Raw genomic sequence first — 19,685 nt, forward strand, 5'->3', positions numbered from 1 at the left:
GAAATCAGCCTTGGTAGAGCCTACTGGAGCAGGTCCTAAGAAACCAGCTGGAAAGCAAGCACTGAAAATCAGAGCAGAGGTCTGCAGGGCTTCTCAGAATAGTTACTGAAGCGCGTGTGCCCCTGAGCCCTCATAGGGCTGGAGAAGGTGCCCAGGGAGCAGCACAGCACCAGGCTGGGAGCCCAGCTGCACTGCACCAGGCAGCTGGGTCCCATCTGCTCACAACAGGCCAGATGCAAGGGACCCCCCCTGCATTTCCAGCCAGCTTCTTGGCAGCCTTGGCTGCGGCCCTGAACATCTGCTTGGGGTGAACCCAGGGGCTGCTCAACCTGGTGGCCGTACTTCCTCCCAAAAGCCATTGTTTGGGTCCTAACCACGGGGACTCTGCTAATGAGGTAGAGGCTGTGTCACGCGTTTCCCGGCGATGAACATTTGACTTCCGGCAGGGGCATTTGGGGGGCACGGCCAGCTGTGGGTCTTTACTTCTTTTTTATTCTCATTTGCATACTGATTTAAATACATTTGCATAACACAGGAGACTGCATCTGCAGACAAACTATAGACTGTTTGAGCTGGAAGAGGCATCAGTAACTAACCCAACTTAGAGGATGTAAATACCGGGCCCCCCCCCCCCCCCCCCCCGGGACCAGTGCCCTGCTCAGCATCAGGGCTCCAGTAAGAAGAGAACGGAGGCGTGCAGAGTGTCCTGCCTAATCAGAGATGCATCCTCTAGTCATTTCACAGATGACACTGGCCTGAGACAAGAGGTCTGACCTGTGGGAGTGGCAAGGCCAGAACACTGGCCTTTGTGTTCTGCTGCCTGGTCCCCTCCCCTTCCCACATCACTGTCCATATCGCTTTCTTCAACACTGTCACTTAATGAGGATTTGCGTGGTTGCTTGTCTTTTTTTTTTTTCCTTTCTTTCTTTCTTCTTCTCTTTTTTTCCCTCCCTTTTTGGTCTGCTTTTCCTTTTGGTTTGATCTTTTTGATCTTTTCCTCCATGGTCCCAAATCCCTGTGTGAAATCTTCACTCTTCAGAGGAAAATTATGAGGACAGTGGTTCCTGAGGCTGACCACACAAAAGGCAGCACCTAGGGAGCTTCTGAAAAGACAGGTCCCTGGGCCCCACACCGGGTTAATTAAGGCAGGCTTCAGGGTGGCCCCAGGCCTTGGAAGGTTGTGCAGCCTGGGTTAGGAAACTACACCATCTGAGGTTTCAGAAGAGGAAGATGAAAAGAAGCCTGGAAAAACAAGGCTGGTTTTAGAGGAGCTGAGTTGGGAACAGATTCCAAGGCAAACGAAGTGACATATTCCCTTCTAAAAATCTGCTTTCTGCTGGGCCCTCCTTCCCACTTCATTCTGTTAATGGCTATATATGTAATATATATTTTTATAACCAAATAACACCCCTAGAAGTTCTCCAAGGTTTCGTTTCTAAGAATTCTTTTTTTAAAGGTACAGGTTTAAGTGCTATTAATTGTTCACAAATTGGGGAAAACCGATGCTGTCAGAGTGCTTTCCTCCCAAAACCTCCCTGAGGTGAAAGGTCTGAAAGAAGAAAAGTTTTCAATGGGGAGAATGAGAAAGTACCACCTTTGAGGCCAGGAACACCTCGATGGGGAAATGCTCCTGGAGGTAGAACAGGGTAATCAGGGCCACTTTAGGGTGGCCCCCGAAGGATTCATAGGATTTAGGAGCCCGGGCTTAAAATGCGGGATTGGGGTTCTGGAAAGATTGGTGGATGATGACACACATACATTTTCTGACCTGCAAAGTGATGTCAAATATTTGCCATCTGCCAGACAGGCAATGGATACAAAACCAACACAGTTAGTGTAGAAAGAGGGAAACAGGCAATTTCATATTGCTGATGGCAGCGTAAGTTTGTACCTTCTTTCTGGAAGACAAAATACCAAAGGGCATCAAAAAAAAAAAAAAAAGCCCTAAAAATATCATACCTCATTTCCCATATTTTTTTTCTGAAGAATTAATCCTGAAATAGTACAAGCATTACAGCCAAGATGTAAGGGGAGGAGAGTTTATGAGGCCATTATTTCTAAGAGCAAAAATTCACAACTACCAGTATTTCCAACAATAGCGGGTTAGTTAAATCAAATACGGCATATTTAGTAACACGGAATATAATGTAGTCATCAAAAATTATAATGTCCAAGAATGCAAGTGATATCCAGATAAGTGGAAAACTCAGGCTAAATAGCGTATGTGGTTATGGTATGCATTTTGTCAAAAATTGCTACAAAGAGAAAACACTGGAATGACATGGAATGATTAGTGTGTTGTTGGTTTTTTTTCTTACAGAGAGTACTAGAATTTTCAAAGTTTCTAAAAACAAAATGTCCAACTTTTATGATTATTTTTTAAGACTAACAAACTAAGTTGAGAAGAATAGGAAACATTTTCATTCTTTTCCACTTCTGGCCCTCCTTGTTAACAAAGCAACTGCTCCCAGGTCCCAGAATTCAGCTGAAGCCACTTGTCTAAAAGCTCCTTTACAATAAATAAAAAAATAATAAATAAATAAATAAATAAATAAATAAATAAATAAAAGAGCTCCTTTACAGAGAGGGTTGGATAGACTTCTCTGTGCTTGCTTAAGACTTAACATGGAGTTTTTCTCCATGAAGGAAAAAAAAAGGCAGTTTCCATCATTGCTTGCAAATGAACTTTTGAAATACGGGCCAATTGTAAAAATAGCTAGTAACGCACATTAACAGTGCCGAATACCTGTGATGTGCCAGGCATTTTAAATGTGTAATTCCTAATTCTCACAATGGTCCAGGAGGCCCAGTTTCATGGTCCTCCCGCTACAGATGCTAAAACGAAAAGCCAGAGAGGCTGTCCAGGGTCATATGGCTACTAGAGGTGGAGTCAGAATTGAAGGGAGGGGGGTGGGTTCCGGAGAACCAGGCTGAGCTCCTGCTCTCTCTCTCCACCCCTCCTAGGCCAACAATGCCCCTGCTGCAAGAACTGATGGCCAATTACTTCTGCAAAGTTCTATCTTCTGTCATTGAATGCAACTTTGCTTTTCTTTATTAGTATTTTTGGAGCAGCTTGATTGAGATAAAATTCACGTGCCATACAATTCATTTATTTAAAATGCACAATTCAAGAGGTGCCCATGTGGCTCAGTCGGTCCAACGTCTGACTCCTGATTTCAGCTCAGGTCATGATGTCAGGGTTTGTGAGATTGAGCCCTGCATTGGGCTCTACGCTGACCAGTTAGGAGTCTGCTTGGGATTCCCTCTCTCCCTCTCTCTCTGCCCTCCAACCCCCTGCCCTCTCAAAAATAAATAAACATTTAAAAAAATGAAAAAAAATAAAATGCAGAAGTCATTTTTTTTTAGTATATTCAGTCAGGCAACCATCACAATTAATTTTAAAACACTTGTAACGCCCGACAGAAATGTTATAACATATAGGTACCTCCTCCCCTATCTCCTCACCCCCCTCACCTCCAGCCCTAGTCAACTACTACTCTGCTTCCTGTCTGAATGGATTTCCCCATCCTTGGCATTTCCTATACATGAATTTGTGCATCGGGTTCCCTTTTATGACTGGCTTCTGTCATCTAACACATTTTCAAGGTTCATCCTTTGCTGTAGCTTGTGTCAGGATATTTTTATATTGCTGAATTATATACTCTATGGTATGGCTATCTCACATTTTATTTTTCCATTCACTAGCTGATGGACATCTGGGTTGTTTTCATTTAGGGGTATTATAAATAGAGTTTCTGTGAACATGTGTGCCAATTTCTGTGTAGACCTAAGCTTTCAGTTCTCGCAGTGAGCACCTTGGAGTCTGACCACTGGGTCATATGTGACTCTATAGCCAGAGCATCTCCAAAATGGCCGACCAGCTCATCTTCTCACAAGGAAACTTCCGTTTTGACAATACTGAGTTCAAACGCTGGTCCTGGCTTTTGGTGGATCTTCTAGCTTCTAAGAATTAAAATACAATTCAACTTCTGTTTCTTAGAACGTCTACTTAGATCGGACGTGGAATTCTAGCTAATCGCCATTACTTCGATGCTATTTTTCCAGATAAGTAATCTTACCGAGCATTTAATAAGCCATTTTGTATACTTTTTGTAATGAGAACTTCACAGCGACTGATAGTTCACATCTGATGGAATTGAGACTCAGAGCAGTGAAGTAATATTCTGAGAGGCAAAACTTTTTTTTTTTTTTTTTTTTAAGAAGAGTAAGGTTTTTCTAGAAGCAGAGTTCTTCAACACTGTCCCTGGATAATTTGGACTGGATAATTCTTTGTTGGGGGTAGGGTGTTCTGTAATACGCCCCTTATGTAGGACGTTTAGCAGCACCCCTGACTCACCAAATGCCAGTAACAGCCCCCCTACTCCCAGCACCACAAATATCTCCAGATATTGACAAAAGTCCCTCGGGTAGGTTTGGGGGAATGGGAGGCTGGGGTGGAAGGGTGGGGAATCTCCCTTGGTTGAGAATGACACATTAACTAATTTTTCAGTCTACAGAGCCCTGCTGCTCTCTCTCACCCCCACCCTATCTTTCTGTATTTCTCTTGTCCTCAAATGCCTAATAGATATTTGTATTTAGATTTCACCTTATTTCACTGTCTCTCCTGATGGTTTGAACACAGAATCTTTGGAACATCATGGCTGTTGCAGGACCTCTAAGCATCAGTCGATACAGCAACAGGCCAGCATGCAGAGATTCAGCCCAGGCCAGAGGCACATCCCTGATGACTCTATTTCCAACCCTGGAAATAACTTGTCACAGATTTCCTTGATGCCTCTATTCACCCGTTACCCCTTGCTCAAAGCCGTGCCACTTATAATTTCTAGGAATTTAGACAGATTTCTTCATCCCTCGACACCTGCTTCCTCATCTGTAAAATAGAGACAGAATTACCCAGCTTGACTTGGAAGTTTCTAGGCTTTATCTTCTCCAGAAAACCCAATTCAGCTGATTTTCCCACATCCTGTCATGTCCACTGTTAACTTAATAGTTCAAAGGTAGTTTCAATTTTTTGTGAGAACAAAGTAGGGAATACATAAATAATTGAATAAAGCAGTCTTAAAATGTAAATCACATCGTAAAAGAGCATATTACAATTATTAGTACCACTATGCTATGATTTAGGTCCTGAGTTCTGTTTTCCTTGGATACATTTTATCCATCAATTATCAAATTTTATTAACCCTTCCCTATATGGTAGATTGAATTCATATTTGTCTTCCAATTCCTTCCCCAGCCATTATTCTATTATTTATCACCACAGCTGGGGAATTTTGTGACGACCTCCCTCTTTCCCCAGCCTCCGACTTCTTTCTGGTGCTGGACAGCCCGCTACATTGAACTGTCTAAGGAGTACCCCACAGCATGTCCTTCCAGTGGGTCATGGAGCTTGGAGAATGAATCTCAAACTGCTTAGCTTGACAATCGAATTTCCATCTATCGTCTCAATCCCATTTCCCAATACTCCTATGCAAACTCCCTACTGTAACTAAGCTAGTGCATTCATTATGCTCTAAGTGAATCCACTTACCTAATTGGTGCCTCCACTCCCAGCTTTCAATAACCAAGCCCATTTCCCTACCTTCCAATCCCCAGTATTTGTCTCAGAGCTTCTTCTCCTCAACTGTAAGAACAAGGAAGCATCCTTCTTTTTTTTTAACTTTCTATCATAGGCACCAAGCACAGTGCAGAGCACATAACAAGTGCCTAATGACTGAGTGAATAGGTTAATAAACCAAGAAATGAGCAAAGCAGGTTTACCTTGACTAGACCAACACAGTGATTTCTCCATCACAATCCCTATAACACCTGCTATCTGATCTATGCAGTTAGTTCATATTATTTATTGTGTTGAACCATGCATTATGCTTAATGCATAGCTGTAAGTCTCATCTCCCACTGAGATGAGTTCCTGGGGGTCAGAGTCTGAGTCTTGTTTTGGTATCCCCCTCAGCATCAACAGGACAGCATTCTGCCCTCTCCAAATGCTCACTGATTGATTGAGCATCTCACCAGCTGAATCTCCACTGCCAAGTGTCAGTATCAGGGCTCTCCCTGGTGCCTGGGCCATAAATCACAGGTCAAACCTTTCCTAGTTGTTAAAGCCCAGCCTATACATCAAGGTGACCTGGATCCTGAAGACCCTCCTTGGTCAGGGTATGCAAGGAAAACATCCGGTTCTGCCATCCACTAGAGTCAGGCAGGAAATGTGACGTACTCGTGGTTGATGGTAAAGCCCTTGTTTCTGTGATATTGACTTGAATTCTCAGCTCCAAAATCTACATGGTAAAAATCAAGCTCAACTCCAGAGACAGATAATTTCTCTATTGCCTTCACGATACAGCTCCAACTCCGATGTCTCTGTCAGAACGCTGCTTTCTCTTCTGTCTGTCCTCCTTTGTCCTCGGTGACCCAGTCATCCTGAGCCAGCCATGGAGTTTTAGCCTCCTAGATCTCCTACTTCTTTCCTTGGATTGGAACATCCTTTCCTTCCCTCTTCGTTTGGCCAAATTCTATCCATTCTTCAAAACAAGCTGTCCTTGCCCCTGCCCCTAGAAAACCTTTCCCTTCTCACTCATCTGGCTTCCTGTCCTCCATGATCCCCCACTATCCTGAGCATACATCCTCTTGCATCACAAATGCCCCAAGACCATCTCTTCCAACTGTACCCATGGGCTCCCAGTGGCCAATGCCCCAATCCTCAGGTCTGAGCATACATACAGTGCCAGCAGAGAGTAGGAACTTCAAAACCTTCCTGAATTAAATGGAGGTAATGCAAATTATATGAGGGAATTATCAAAGCAGAAACTAGGAAAGAGCAAAGGAAGTGAGATCAGGATTGACTATTAGAGTGTAATATCTGATGTAATAATAAAAACCTAGCTCCCTCAGTTACTCTTTTGAGTGAATGGTGAGGAAGGAAGAGTCAGTTAAGAAATAAAATGATCCCACTGTCATTAATCAGACTGGAAAAAGCTGCAGATGTCCAAGAGATCACTGTTTTGGGAAACATTCCCAACCTTTGCAGGATATCTCGAAGCTCAGGCAATTGCATTTCTCAGTTTCCCATAACTTGGAACACTCATCACTTTTCTGTCTTCGGAAACTTGAACTCTGTGCCCGGCACACAGCTTGTTGTGACAGTCACAGCCCTGTGCCTATTTATGTCTTTGCCCTTGTTAATGGGATTCTCTCATCAACATTATCTTAGCTCAAATGCAGAGGCATTAATGACAACTTAATTGAAGCAGAAGACAAAGTTCACAAAGTTATCATGTTTACTTGATGTGCAGATGGTGGCTAGATATAAACAGCTTATATGAAAAGGGGTGATATTTGGGGAGCAGCTCCAATAATTGCAGGGTCGTAGCCTAAAACCATCTGGCCACAAGTAGTAATCAGGGCGAGCACTTCTATCCTGCATGATGCAGCTCTCCCAGCCATCTCTCCACCTCTGGTAGCTTTACTGGCCTTTGTCTAATTAGCACTTCCCCTGAGGGTAGCTCATTCCCAGGTTTGACACAGTAGGCAGCATATAACTGTGGTAATATGAACATTTGTAAAAAAAAAAAAAAAAAAAAAAAAGTACGATTACCTCTCCTTTCACTGTTAAAATGATATCCCTCCAAATTGTTTTGGAGGTCAACCTTACTGGTTTATTCATTTAGACAGTTGCTTATACACTGGGCAAATAGTTATTGAAAACCTGTGATAAGCAAGGTGCTATACTACGCCTTGGGCAAATAGTGATGGGCGTGGCAGTATTCTGGTTCCCATGGAGCTTTATGTTCTAGTGGACAGAGAAGCAACCAATAACCAATTAATAGACACATGATTGATATATTGTGTTATGCGCTGAATGGTGTTTTTCCCAAATTCACAGGCTGAGGTCCTTACTTCCAGTACCTGAGAATGTGTCTGTATTTGGAGATGAGAACCTTTAATGAGGTAACTGAGGAAAAATGAGGTTATATGACCAGGCCCATATCCAATATGATAGATGTCCTTATAAGAAAAAAGATATAAGGTCTTATGAACTGTGCAAAAATAAGTTCCTAAGTCACCTAGTCTATGGTGTTTTGTTATAGTAGTCATAATGCACACACACACACACACACACACACACACACACACACACACACAGGTAAATACTACATCAGAGAGAGCTAGAAGACTATGTGATGGGGCATCTGGCCAGCTTTGGCAAGGTTTCTTGAGAAACCATTTGAAATGTATTCTAAAAGGTAAGTGGGGTGGTGTTGACCATAATTGTAGGACTTATTTAATTTAAACACAGTCGATGTTAAATAACGATCAAAGAAATGCCCATCTAGCTGTTGACCTAGGTTATGCCGCTAGAATTTCACCTTATCTTCCGTCCCAAAAGTCTACTAAGTATGGAAAATGGATAGCTGATTAAAATGGATTGCTTAATTGGTATTTTTGGAATGCTCTTTCTAGAAACCTTCCTATTCAAAGCCATTATATGGAAATATGAAAGTTACAAAATGGTTGAAAACAATTGCTTTTACCTAGGGATTAAATGGGATGAGGTGAGAGGGCCTCTTCAAAATATGCTCTTTGCCTCAACTGAAAAATTTCCCTTGATATCTGGTTGATTTGTGGATCTTTGCTAGTTGTATCTCCTCTTGTGCAAGAATTCTGTTCTGTGCCTGGGTACTGGTTTTTACTTTCCATCTTCCCAGGCTATAATCATTCCATGATGCCCAGCTGTTAGGTTGAGGTCTGGAGACTTCCACTTCCATTTCCCAGGTTCCATTCAGCATGGCTGAGACTCATCGTGTAATCCCAAAAACTCCACCGAGAGCTCAATACCTCTAGTGACACCAAGGAAAGCTCTGGATAGTTTATTCCTCTAATGGAAAAGCAAAAGTGCTCTTCACACGGTTTGGCCTTACTGGTCCCTATTGTACTTTCTCAGTGACATAACCATAAAAACCCTCAACTATAGGGCACCTGGGTGGCTCAGGCAGTAAAGTGCACGACTCTTGATTTCGGCTCGGGTCATGACCTCACAGTTTGTGAGTTTGAGCCCCATGTCAGGCTGTACATTGACAGTGCAGAGCCTACTTGGGATTCTTTCTTTCCTTCTCTCTCTGCTCCTCCTCAGAATAAATAAATACATTTTTAAAAATTCAACTATGAGAAAGCCTTATTCAGAGACCCTTGCCATGTCTCTGTCTTGTTTTTTCTCCACATGTGATAGCTTTAGAACCTACAAGTGTTCCTCTGTTAACACAGTTTGAAGAGCCTGTACATTCTTATTGCCCCCTAACCAACACACACACACACACACACACACACACACACACACACTATTATAGTTAGATTTAAGGTAGTTTCCAAAAAAAACAACTTCTCATATTGGGATCTATACACATCACTGAGGGTCACACACATGAACTTTCTGGGAAACCCAAGCATCTAACTCACAAAAATCACTGTATGACAAAGGTCAAGTTCACCTTTCTTACCTCACAAAATGTATCACAATTTTGGGAGTTGAGAATCATTACCTCTGACTGGGGACTTGGCCTTTCATATCTCCAATCAAGGCCATTTACCCTATTTTCAAAAGAAGACTCTCGGGTTGATGATTTCATAATAAGGAAAAGGGTTGACATCTGTTATTCTTCAGAAATTCATATAAAGGATTAGAAAAGGCTTTACTAATTCTAGACCAAGTCTCTCCTTTAACAAAACAGAACAATGAGGTCTAACAGAATAAGAGTTACTCATATTCTGCATCACTGTAGAGCCCAGGTAAGCTAGAGCCCTGAATTCTAAAGCCTGTGTTCAAGCTCTTTGCCCAGACTCACTTTTCAGAGAGCAGGTGACATTTTGAGAAGCACCACAGTGGAAAAAAAAAAAAAACAGATTTCAAACTTTAATGACTAAAGCCCCCAGGCCTCTTTCTTCCTCTTCTCATTCCCCAACATTCTCCCATCCAAAAAATACAAATAACATTGAAATTTCAGATCACATTAAAATAATTACAGTGGTACCAGCTTTTTCTTTAGATTATTTAATGTTTCATGTGAAAATCAAAATCCTCCTTCCTAATTCTCCAAAGAAACAGACCAGGTGGCATTCTTTACCTTTATATAACTCCCTGTTTTCTTAGTAATTCAGACGAGTTTGGACAATACCAATCTCGATTCTTAGCATCTGTTTAAGAGTCTTTAAAACAGCATCTATTTCCTACATTAAAAAATAGAACATAGGGGCGCGTGGGTGGCTCAGATGGTTAAGCGAACAACTCTTGATTTAGACTCAGGTCATGATCTCATGATCAAGTTTTACACCGGGCTCCAGGCTGAGCATGGAGCCTGCTTGTGATTCATTCTCTCTCTCTCTCTCTCTCTCTCTCTCTCTCCCCTTGTTCTCTCTCCTTCTTTTTCTCAAAGAAGAAAAAAATAGACCATAGTATCTACTGCTCAATGAACAGGTGGTCACTGTGACACATGGTAAAGAACTGGGAGTTTGAAATGAACAAAGTAGAAACTCCAGGTGTCCATTTATTTAATATTTGCCTGTATATCTCTTGTGATTCCTGAAAGGAGAAATGGCAAGTCTCACTGTGCAGCAGGAACCCTTGAAGGTAGGGATCAATGCAGCCCCAAGACTTCCATGTGGGGTTTGGAGCACAGAGGTGACCAGAATGGGAAAAGCTATACAATAGAGGGTAAAGCCTTGGGGAGAAGACAGACTCTAATTAATACCTCTTGCTGCTTACTACCCTTAGTCTTACTAAGGAATCAGCACTAAGCATTTATGCCGTGTATACATAATGAATACTGGGAAGTATGTGTGTGTTGATATGTAGATGTGGATTATTTGTTTTACACTATTACAATATTATATGGGCAAACATAGCTAAAATACAAGTCGTCTTTTTTTAATGTTTATTTTTGAGAGAGAGAGAGACATAGAGTGCAAGTGGGGGAGGGCAGAGAGAGAGGGAGACACAGAATCCAAAGCAGGCTCCAGGCTCTGAGCTGCCAGCACAGACACCATTGTGGGGCTTGAACCCATGAACTGTGAGATCATAACCTGAGCCGAAGTCACCCACTTAACCAACTGAGCCACCCAGGTGCCCCATAAAACGTAAGAAGTCTTAAAGAGGATGGACTCATTATCTTGTGTCAATCTCATCTAACCAGGAATCTGCCAATAATAGGGCGACCAAATAAAATGCTTAACTTTAAATACTAAATAGCTATTTACCATAACAGCCTATTGAACATTTGTCTACAGATCTTTCATCTAAAGTAGAGTTTTACATTTGAATTACTTAAACATCTGATAATATAAAATGAATATGGATGGCAGCAAGTTCCCGTAAAAAGACCATAAACTTGGGAATCCTAAGGAAAGACCTGATGTTAAACACCATCTTCGTCACTTGCACTTATTTTTTTTTGGTTCCCAGTTTCTTCCTACCCATTTTGAAATTTTTTTTTTCAACGTTTTTTAATTTATTTTTGGGACAGAGAGAGACAGAGCATGAACGGGAGAGGGGCAGAGAGAGGGAGACACAGAATCGGAAACAGGCTCCAGGCTCCGAGCCATCAGCCCAGAGCCTGACGCGGGGCTCGAACCCACGGACCGCGAGATCGTGACCTGGCTGAAGTCGGACGCTTAACCGACTGCGCCACCCAGGCGCCCCACTTCCTACCCATTTTGGTAAAATAATAACCACTTCATAAGTTTTCAGGGGTGTGTTTTGTCCTGCGGCATATGACAAGGCCCAGGAGCGACGCCTGACTTGTAAGGCATCTACAATGATTGTTGATTCTACAACCACATCACTCACAATGAAAGGATGTCCTCAACAAAAGGCCACACACATCCTGTATGAAGCTCTGGAAACAGAAGTGAATGCTCCAGACATCTCTGCATGTCTGTTTCCACGGGGGTTACCTTCTCTTTTAGATGGTAGAAACACCTGACCTAGTCTCAAATTAATTGTTAAGTATCTGGATTCCCTGTCCCACTAACCCAAAGTGGCTTTGTTTCTGTTTCCCAGGAGGTACCATGTGTCAAGGTGGCCCCAGAGAGCCTCCAACCTTACTGGGACAATGATCATCACTTTCTGATTTCTCATTTGGGGCTGTCATCCCTTGGAAAGCCACTATGATCTCAAGGACTTTGAAAATAAGTTTCCTGAGAAATGGAAGGAACGGGAAAACTAGCTTTGTTGGACTTTTTGTTTGTTGGTTGTTTTTGTTTTGCCTGACGCCCCCTGCCCCCGATGAGGTAGAAAAAGTCCAGCAGACACCAAGCCTAACTCCATTTCAAATTCAAAATGAATGAAGTTCCAGTTTTCCAAAATTCAGAAACTCTTCGTGGGGAAAGAATAAAGCAAGAGTTTTCCGAGCCAGACTTCAGGAACCCAGTCAGCACATTTTTCAAACTTCTTTTTATTCATTTCATTTTTTTTAAATTATTTTTTAACGTTTATTTATTTTTGAGACAGAGAGAGACAGAGCATGAACAGGGGAGGGGCAGAGAGAGAGGGAGACACAGAATCGGAAGCAGGCTCCAGGCTCTGAGCCATCAGCCCAGAGCCCGACGCGGGGCTCGAACTCACGGACCGTGAGATCGTGACCTGAGCTGAAGTCGGACGCTTAACCGACTGAGCCACCCAGGTGCCCCTCATTTCATTTTTTGAGAGACAGGTCTGAAATAATGGATGATTTTGCCCCCTTTCTGAAGCTGGGTAACGTGACAGCTTTCAGCAGCCTCTCTCGGTCATAAACGTGTTTTAATGGACTGACATGTGCTTAATAACACAGGCAGCACCTGGCTGCTGTAGAGCACAGTGCCGCCAGGGCCTAAACTATATTAAAACTGCGTTATTGACCTCAGGCCTACAAGTCTCTGTACTCGAACATCTCACCGATTAGAGAGAGAAACAGCCTAGCACCAGCTCACATTTTTCTTCTTCAAATAAAGAGGGTTGCAGTTGAACTTCTGTAACTCTGAACATGAAAAATACTGTTTCTAAGTGATTAACTCACCTCCATTACTGGAAATTTTATAAATTTTATGAAAGTATTTCCTGTGATTGCACAAATTGGCTCCGCTTTTACGACTATGCGGTGAGGTCCCTTCTAGCGATAGGTCTTGAGTCAGTAGGGGTCCTACTGTGGGACACATGGTCCCCAGTGATCCCCAACTCTTAATATCCACAGCTTTGTATAATCCCCTTGGCTCGGGCAAGGCCCAGACTTATTTACTTGTTTCTACTGAAAAGAGCATGTAACAGTGAAGGAACACCACTCCCAGGGTTAGGTTATAAAAAAACAATAGCTTTTGTCTCGTGAGTTCTTTCTTTTTCTTGAATCACTCACTGTGGGGTCAGAGTGTTATCATTTCATGAGGCAGCCTTCTGGAGAGGCCAGGGGATAAGCTTGGAAATGGATCTTCTGAGGCCTGCCAACAGCTGTATGCATTAGCTTGGAAGCAGACTTACTCAGAGTTGAAGTTGAAGATGAAGGTGGCCCCTGCCAACAACTTGGTTGCAGCCAGAATTGTCCAGCCAAGGTGCCCCTGGATTCCCAACTCTTATAAATTAGCACACAATTAACATTTTCAACCACTACCTTTGGGTCCAGTTTGTTACACAACCATAGATAACTAATACACTCTCACTGACAAGTGAGACAAAGCCAAGTGTATTCAGGGACACAGAACAGTAAGGAAAGGCAGTACCTTTTGAGTCTAAGTTCCAGACCCAGGCTCTCCCATTGTTCCAGGGGTTCAATGGATTTTTTTGTTCACTTATTGGCATATGAGGTTCTCCCGCAGTCTGACCTGATCTTAGGTATTAAGGCATGTCCTTTACTATTTAAGTCAATTTTTTCTAATTTATTTGGAGAACAAAACTCACAGTCCAGTGGGAAAAGAAAGACATTTAAAGAAAAATGCAATAGAGTGTAATCCAGGATGGATATTGGCTCAGAATGCACAGAGGAGGGGTGTTTGATGCAGACTGTAAAGCAGGGAGGCTTTTCAAATGATGTGTTGACCTAGGAACTGGCCTTGGCCCCTAATATAATGTGTGGCATGTGGTCTAACCGTAGTAAGCTATAAGTACTGCTTCTGGAAAGACAGGAGACAGTAAGATGACAAACAGAGAAACATGGAGAAAGTTCTACCATTCCATGTTGCAGAAACAGCAAATGAAAGAGTCAGAGTTTGGAAAAACATGACTTATCCATAAATCTATTCCATACTGCTACATATTAGAATCTATATTATATTACCAAATATGTACTTTCCAAACTTCAGCAATTCGAGGACCATTTAAAACAATATGGCCATACCTATGGGGCTCCTGTGTGGCTCAGTCAGTTAAATGTCTGACTTTTGGTACTGGCTCAGGTCATCATCTTATAGTTCATGATCTTATAGTTCAAAAGATCAAGCCCCACATAGGGCTCTGCACTGACAGCATGGAGCCTGCTTGGAATTCTCTCTCTCTCTCTCTCTCTCTCTCTCTCTCTCTGCACCTCCCCCTAAATAAATAAATAAATAAAATAAACTTAATTTTTTTTTTTTTTTGCTGAACCTAGATGATGTATCAGTATTCACATAACATCTTAAAAATACTATGTTAAAAACTTTTTTCTTAAAACTCGCTAATTTTTACTTGAAATAAAATTTGATGGCTGTAAAAGGTCCGTGGTCATATGTGTGGTATACAATGAAACTGCAGCCGTCGAAGTCAGACAGATTCAGGATGAAATTGTAACTCCGTCATTTATTAACATGTGATTTTGAAAGTTCCTTAGCTTCTGTGACTTTTCGTTTCCTCCTCTACAAAGTACCTATAAAATACCTTCCTTGAACAGGCATGATGGAGATTCTATATAATAGATGCCAGGTCTGTCCAGACCCAGCAAAGTGCTCCGTAAATGGTCTATATTATGTCATATTTAGATAGAAATTCTTATTCCCACGACTGGAACCAGTCTGACAAGGAACAAGGGAATTAAGAGACTTTTCAAAGGTTCAATAGATACATCTGAATTCAGTGGTGTTTTGTTTTGTTTAGGAAAAAAAAAGTTAAAAATGTTGCCTCTTCAGGGCACCTGGGTGGCTCAGTCTGTTAAGCATAGAACTTCAGCTCAGGTCTTGATCTCACAGTTCATGAGTTTGAGCTTAGCATCAGACTCTGTGCTGACAGCTCGGAGCCTGGAGCCTGCTTCGGATCCTGTGACTCCCTCTCTCTCTGCCTTTGTCTGCTTCTCTGTCTCTCTGTCTCTGTGTCTGTCTAGCTCTCTCTCTCAAAGATAAATAAACCTTCAAAAACTTAAAAATATTTTTTAAAAATGTTGCCTCTTCATACTTAGAGTAAATCTGTGAATACTGGGTCATCCCACATCCCCGAGCTGGATTCTATATGTTTTAGTCAGAATCTCAAACATCTGTCAACTTGGCCAAACCAGAAACCGAGCTAGTGGCTGTCAGCACACCGTACCTGTGAGGATCTCAGCTGTGCGTTCTGTCATTTTCTGAATCACGAGTCTCACGGTTCCACCCTCCAGGCTCAGCAGCAGGGTCCCCGAGCCCTCAGACAGCTCTGTGGACAGAAGCAGACCATCCTTGTTCCATGTTCGAAACTGGAAACTCACTGAGAGCCCATCAATTTGGGGGGTGCCGGGCAGCAGCAAATAACTGCTGCTGGAGTTGACAAATGTGATGGGAACAATTTGTGGTTCGGAGCAGGAAAAAGTGACATTGCCCTGGAAAACAATAAAAATCAAACATATAAAAGCCATTTTTTATTCTGCAATCTGACAGCTGATATAAACAACCACCTGGTGCTGACCTTAATTTCAGGATCATTCCACATTCAGCTGCAAGATCTTAAAGGGAAAGAAATACGTCGGCTTTGTTCAGATGTACCTGCGAGACTATCCCCACTCCTGTTTTCTGGAGTGTTATCTTCAAGAAGGCCATCAAAGACCCCAGCTGGGGTGGGGGGTAAAGGGGTAAGCATCAACATTTTCTAAGGAATCAGACAGGAAAGTAATTACACTCATCCACTGAATAAATATGTACCACAAGTCAACCATGGGCCAAGCAGGGGACAAAGTTTAGAGAGATACACATGAAACAAGTTTGTTACAATGTGGATGTGCTAAAAGAAGGACACGAAAGGTCCCGGTGGGGGGGGCCTGGTAGAAGAAATAACTATACAAGCAAAGGTTTCACGAGGGAGGTGATGCTTTCCTGGAAGGAAGCGGGGGAAGGAGAGAAGTGAGTGTGCCCCGCCAGGCTTTTCAGCAAATAAATGGCACATTGTGTGGGAAGGTTTGGATATAATAGCAAAATGGCATACCTGGGGATTACAGGGAACTTGTCATTTCTGAACATAATATGGGGCAGGGAGGGCCAGGGGCCATGGAAGAGGTCAGACCAGAAAGATAAACAGGTAGAGTTTATGTTTGCTAAGTTATCATTCACGTTTAGAAAAAATAAAGTGACAGCCATCTGATTTCAAGCTATGAAGATTTTCAGCAGCATGGGTTGCGGGGCGGGGGGGGGGGGCGGTGGGAAGACTAGAGGTGGGGAATATTAAGTGTGCATAGACTAGAACCAGGAAGACGCAGAAGAAGATTATCCTTTGCCTAAGTGAGGGAAAACTGGTCCATGTTTATTGGAGGATGATTAGAGGATGCGTTTACATCAGGCAGTTACAGGAAAATAAAAAAAATGTTCCAGAGTCACTTCTGCTAGGTCAATAAAGAGAGAGCCTGGGATACCTTATAAATTGTGAATAGGTGTTATGTTATAAAAGCCATTTGGAATTTGTATTGCAAACCCAGCAGCCAAGCACATCTTAGTTTCTATCCCTACCATTTGTCTCTTTTAAACTCCAAACTAATCTCCACAACAAAGCAGCAGGCTTATTCAGGTAGCATAACACAATATTCTCATCTAAATAGTCATGGACACATCATGTTTCCTGCAAATCCTTTCAAGGCCGTGAATGGTCTGTCTTTGCATGATGCTAGGTTCAGCCTTCTAAAGACACTCTTACAGGCACTCACACACAAAAAAAGACAGCGATTTCCAAAAGTGGGGGGAATGCCCTGCCTTAATTGACCGCCTGAGTTCACCTTTCCACTAAGGTGGCCAGATAGGGAGGTTAGATACCTGGGGCAGCCCCCAGTACCAGAGCAGGTGAATCATTCAACTCCCAAATCCCCATAGTCCAGGAAAACATCCCTAGATCCCAGCCAGGCCCATTAATGATATTCTTACATTTCTGAAGGCAAGCAGCAGTCTCCAAACACTAATACCAATAGCATATTTCTGAGGGTCTGCTCATCAACCATGCCGCTATGAGCATATTCTTGCACTAATCATTTGTTGTCATTGTTTAGATGTTTCCTCCTCTTTGAGCTAGATCTCCAGAAGTTAGTTAATGGGTCAAAGGGTAAGGCCTTGATATCCATCAAGATGGGGCGCCTGGGTGGCGCAGTCGGTTAAGCGTCCGACTTCAGCCAGGTCACAATCTCGCAGTCCGTGAGTTCGAGCCCCGCGTCAGGCTCTGGGCTGATGGCTCGGAGCCTGGAGCCTGTTTCCGATGCTGTGTCTCCCTCTCTCTCTGCCCCTCCCCCGTTCATGCTCTGTTTCTCTCTGTCCCAAGAAAAATAAATAAAAAACGTTGAAAAAAAAAATTAAAAAAAAAAAAAAAGAAATTGTCTATGGCTCACACTGCCCACCACACCTGGCAATAGACTAAGCACTCAACCATGTTATCTCATGTGTTCTGCACGGTAACACTGCCTCCATTTAAAGAATTCACAAACCGGGGCACCTGTGTGACTCAGTCGATTAAGCGGCTGACTTCAGCTCAGGTCATGATCTCGCGGTCTGTGAGTTTGAGCCCCGCGTAGGGCTCTGTGCTGACAGCTCAGAGCCTGGAGCCTGTTTCCGATTCTGTGTCTCCCTCTCTCTGACCCTCCCCCGTTCATGCTCTGTCTCTGTCTCAAAAATAAATAAACGTTAAAAAAAAAAAGAATTCACAAACCAGCCTCATGAAGGAAGGTAAGAAGTTTAACAAAAGCCACCTGCCTCCTTAGCAGGGACAACGGGACTCTGTTTGTCTGCTTGTCTGACATGGAAGGATCTCCTTTCAGCCACCATCTTTGATATGTTCTTTCTCTGTACCAGGTACAACCGTTCTAAAACTTCTACCCATTTGCTCATGATATCCATTGTTTGAATTTGCACATTTTAAAAATTTCTCGTGGCCTTCTTTTCAAGAATGAAAACATCCCCACTGATGGCCGACTGACCGAGGCAAAGCTGTCATTTTGGAAGGAGGAAAATCACAAACACTCCTCTAGCAAAGTTCAGAGATAGCAGTCCTTTTCCTCCTCTTTTTCACTTCCTGAAGTCAGTATCCCTTCTCTGGTAACAAATTTGCCAGAGCAAGACTGTACCCAAAGTTGGAGGCTATGCAGAAAGGGGAACAGTTGGGGGGCAGTGATGGGGTGGAAGGTAGAAGAGTAGGAGGTCATACCAATGTCCCTGTTCCTCCACTGGTCTACAATCCGATGTTGAGCTCAACCCAAGCCATCCTCTGAGTGTTCTATGGATCCACAGGCATGGGGATGGGGGCCTAAAGAAACTGTGATTCTCCTCTGATCTGATCAGTTCATTCATATCTGACAGGTCTCCCTCAGACTCGCTTCATCTACTCAGTGTCCAATGGACCTCAGCTCAGATGCTTCTGAAATAGGCAAGGGGACTCAGCAAGCCTTGAAGGACACTCAAGTGTCCCGGCTAGTCTCTGGTAGCAAGAAATTCAGATAAATGCCTCAGGGATTCTCCCCAGTTAAGGTAAGGCCATGTGCAGTGATCAACACTGTTGACATGCTCGGGGAGCGGGACAACGTTGAGATGCTTTGCGGTGTCCCTGGTTCACTACAGGTCACACTCCTCCACAATCCTTCACACTGTCCTCGGTTGCCCTTGCCCTGGGGCAGCTGCTTGAGCTGTCCAAAAGCTCCCTGCTCTTAGAGCACAGCCCTGCTCAGTTCTCTGACTGCAAGTCCAAAAACAAACAAGTAGGAAAGAGATGGGAGTAGACTGGAAATGCCTGCAAGTGAGTGTTTCCAGCTCAGCTCCCCATGCCACAGCTGCCATGTGCCATTTCTGCATATAATCCTGTCTCAGTCATGCTTGCTGTTGGCAGAAATGCCACAGTGTTGAGAAACATCTATACCAAACCCCACCCCCACCTCCCCAGTAGGGAGAAAGAAGAAAAAATCAGCTAAATGCACAAGTGCTACTTTTGAAGTCAGCATGGATTATTTCATCTTTCTCAATAATGCCATTTGTGACTTTGGAATCCTTCTCAAGGCAGCATTTGAGGGAGTCCCCGCCATGATTTAGAAACAGCATGAAGGAAGGCAATTCACTTTAGAACAGTGTCAAAACAGAAAGTGGCTAAAAGTCTACAGATTGTATTCTACCCCTTCGATCTATCAATTCAACTTTCATTCCATCTCCCACCCCACCGCCCTGCCAAGAAAGAAACTCCATTTCTCAGACTCTCTACTCCACTGCACATTGAATTCATTGGAGAATTCAAGAACCCTTCACGATTTCTCAAGCAC

The 19,685-nt window shown here is 43.1% G+C and overlaps 1 protein-coding gene across 1 annotated transcript in view; it reads right to left on the reverse strand.

Moving 5' to 3' along the window:
- The window catches only part of CNTNAP5 (contactin associated protein family member 5), a 777,640-nt gene that overhangs the window by 322,570 nt on the left and 435,385 nt on the right, over positions 1 to 19,685 (reverse strand). Inside the window, exon 8 of the mRNA XM_040474651.1 lies at positions 15,530 to 15,794. Coding sequence (XP_040330585.1) covers positions 15,530 to 15,794 — 265 coding nt within the window. The remainder of the gene's footprint in view (positions 1 to 15,529; positions 15,795 to 19,685) is intronic.

Source organism: Herpailurus yagouaroundi, unplaced genomic scaffold (assembly GCF_014898765.1).
Source record: "Herpailurus yagouaroundi ecotype Mexico unplaced genomic scaffold, PumYag 140, whole genome shotgun sequence".
Taxonomy (NCBI): domain Eukaryota; kingdom Metazoa; phylum Chordata; class Mammalia; order Carnivora; family Felidae; genus Herpailurus; species Herpailurus yagouaroundi.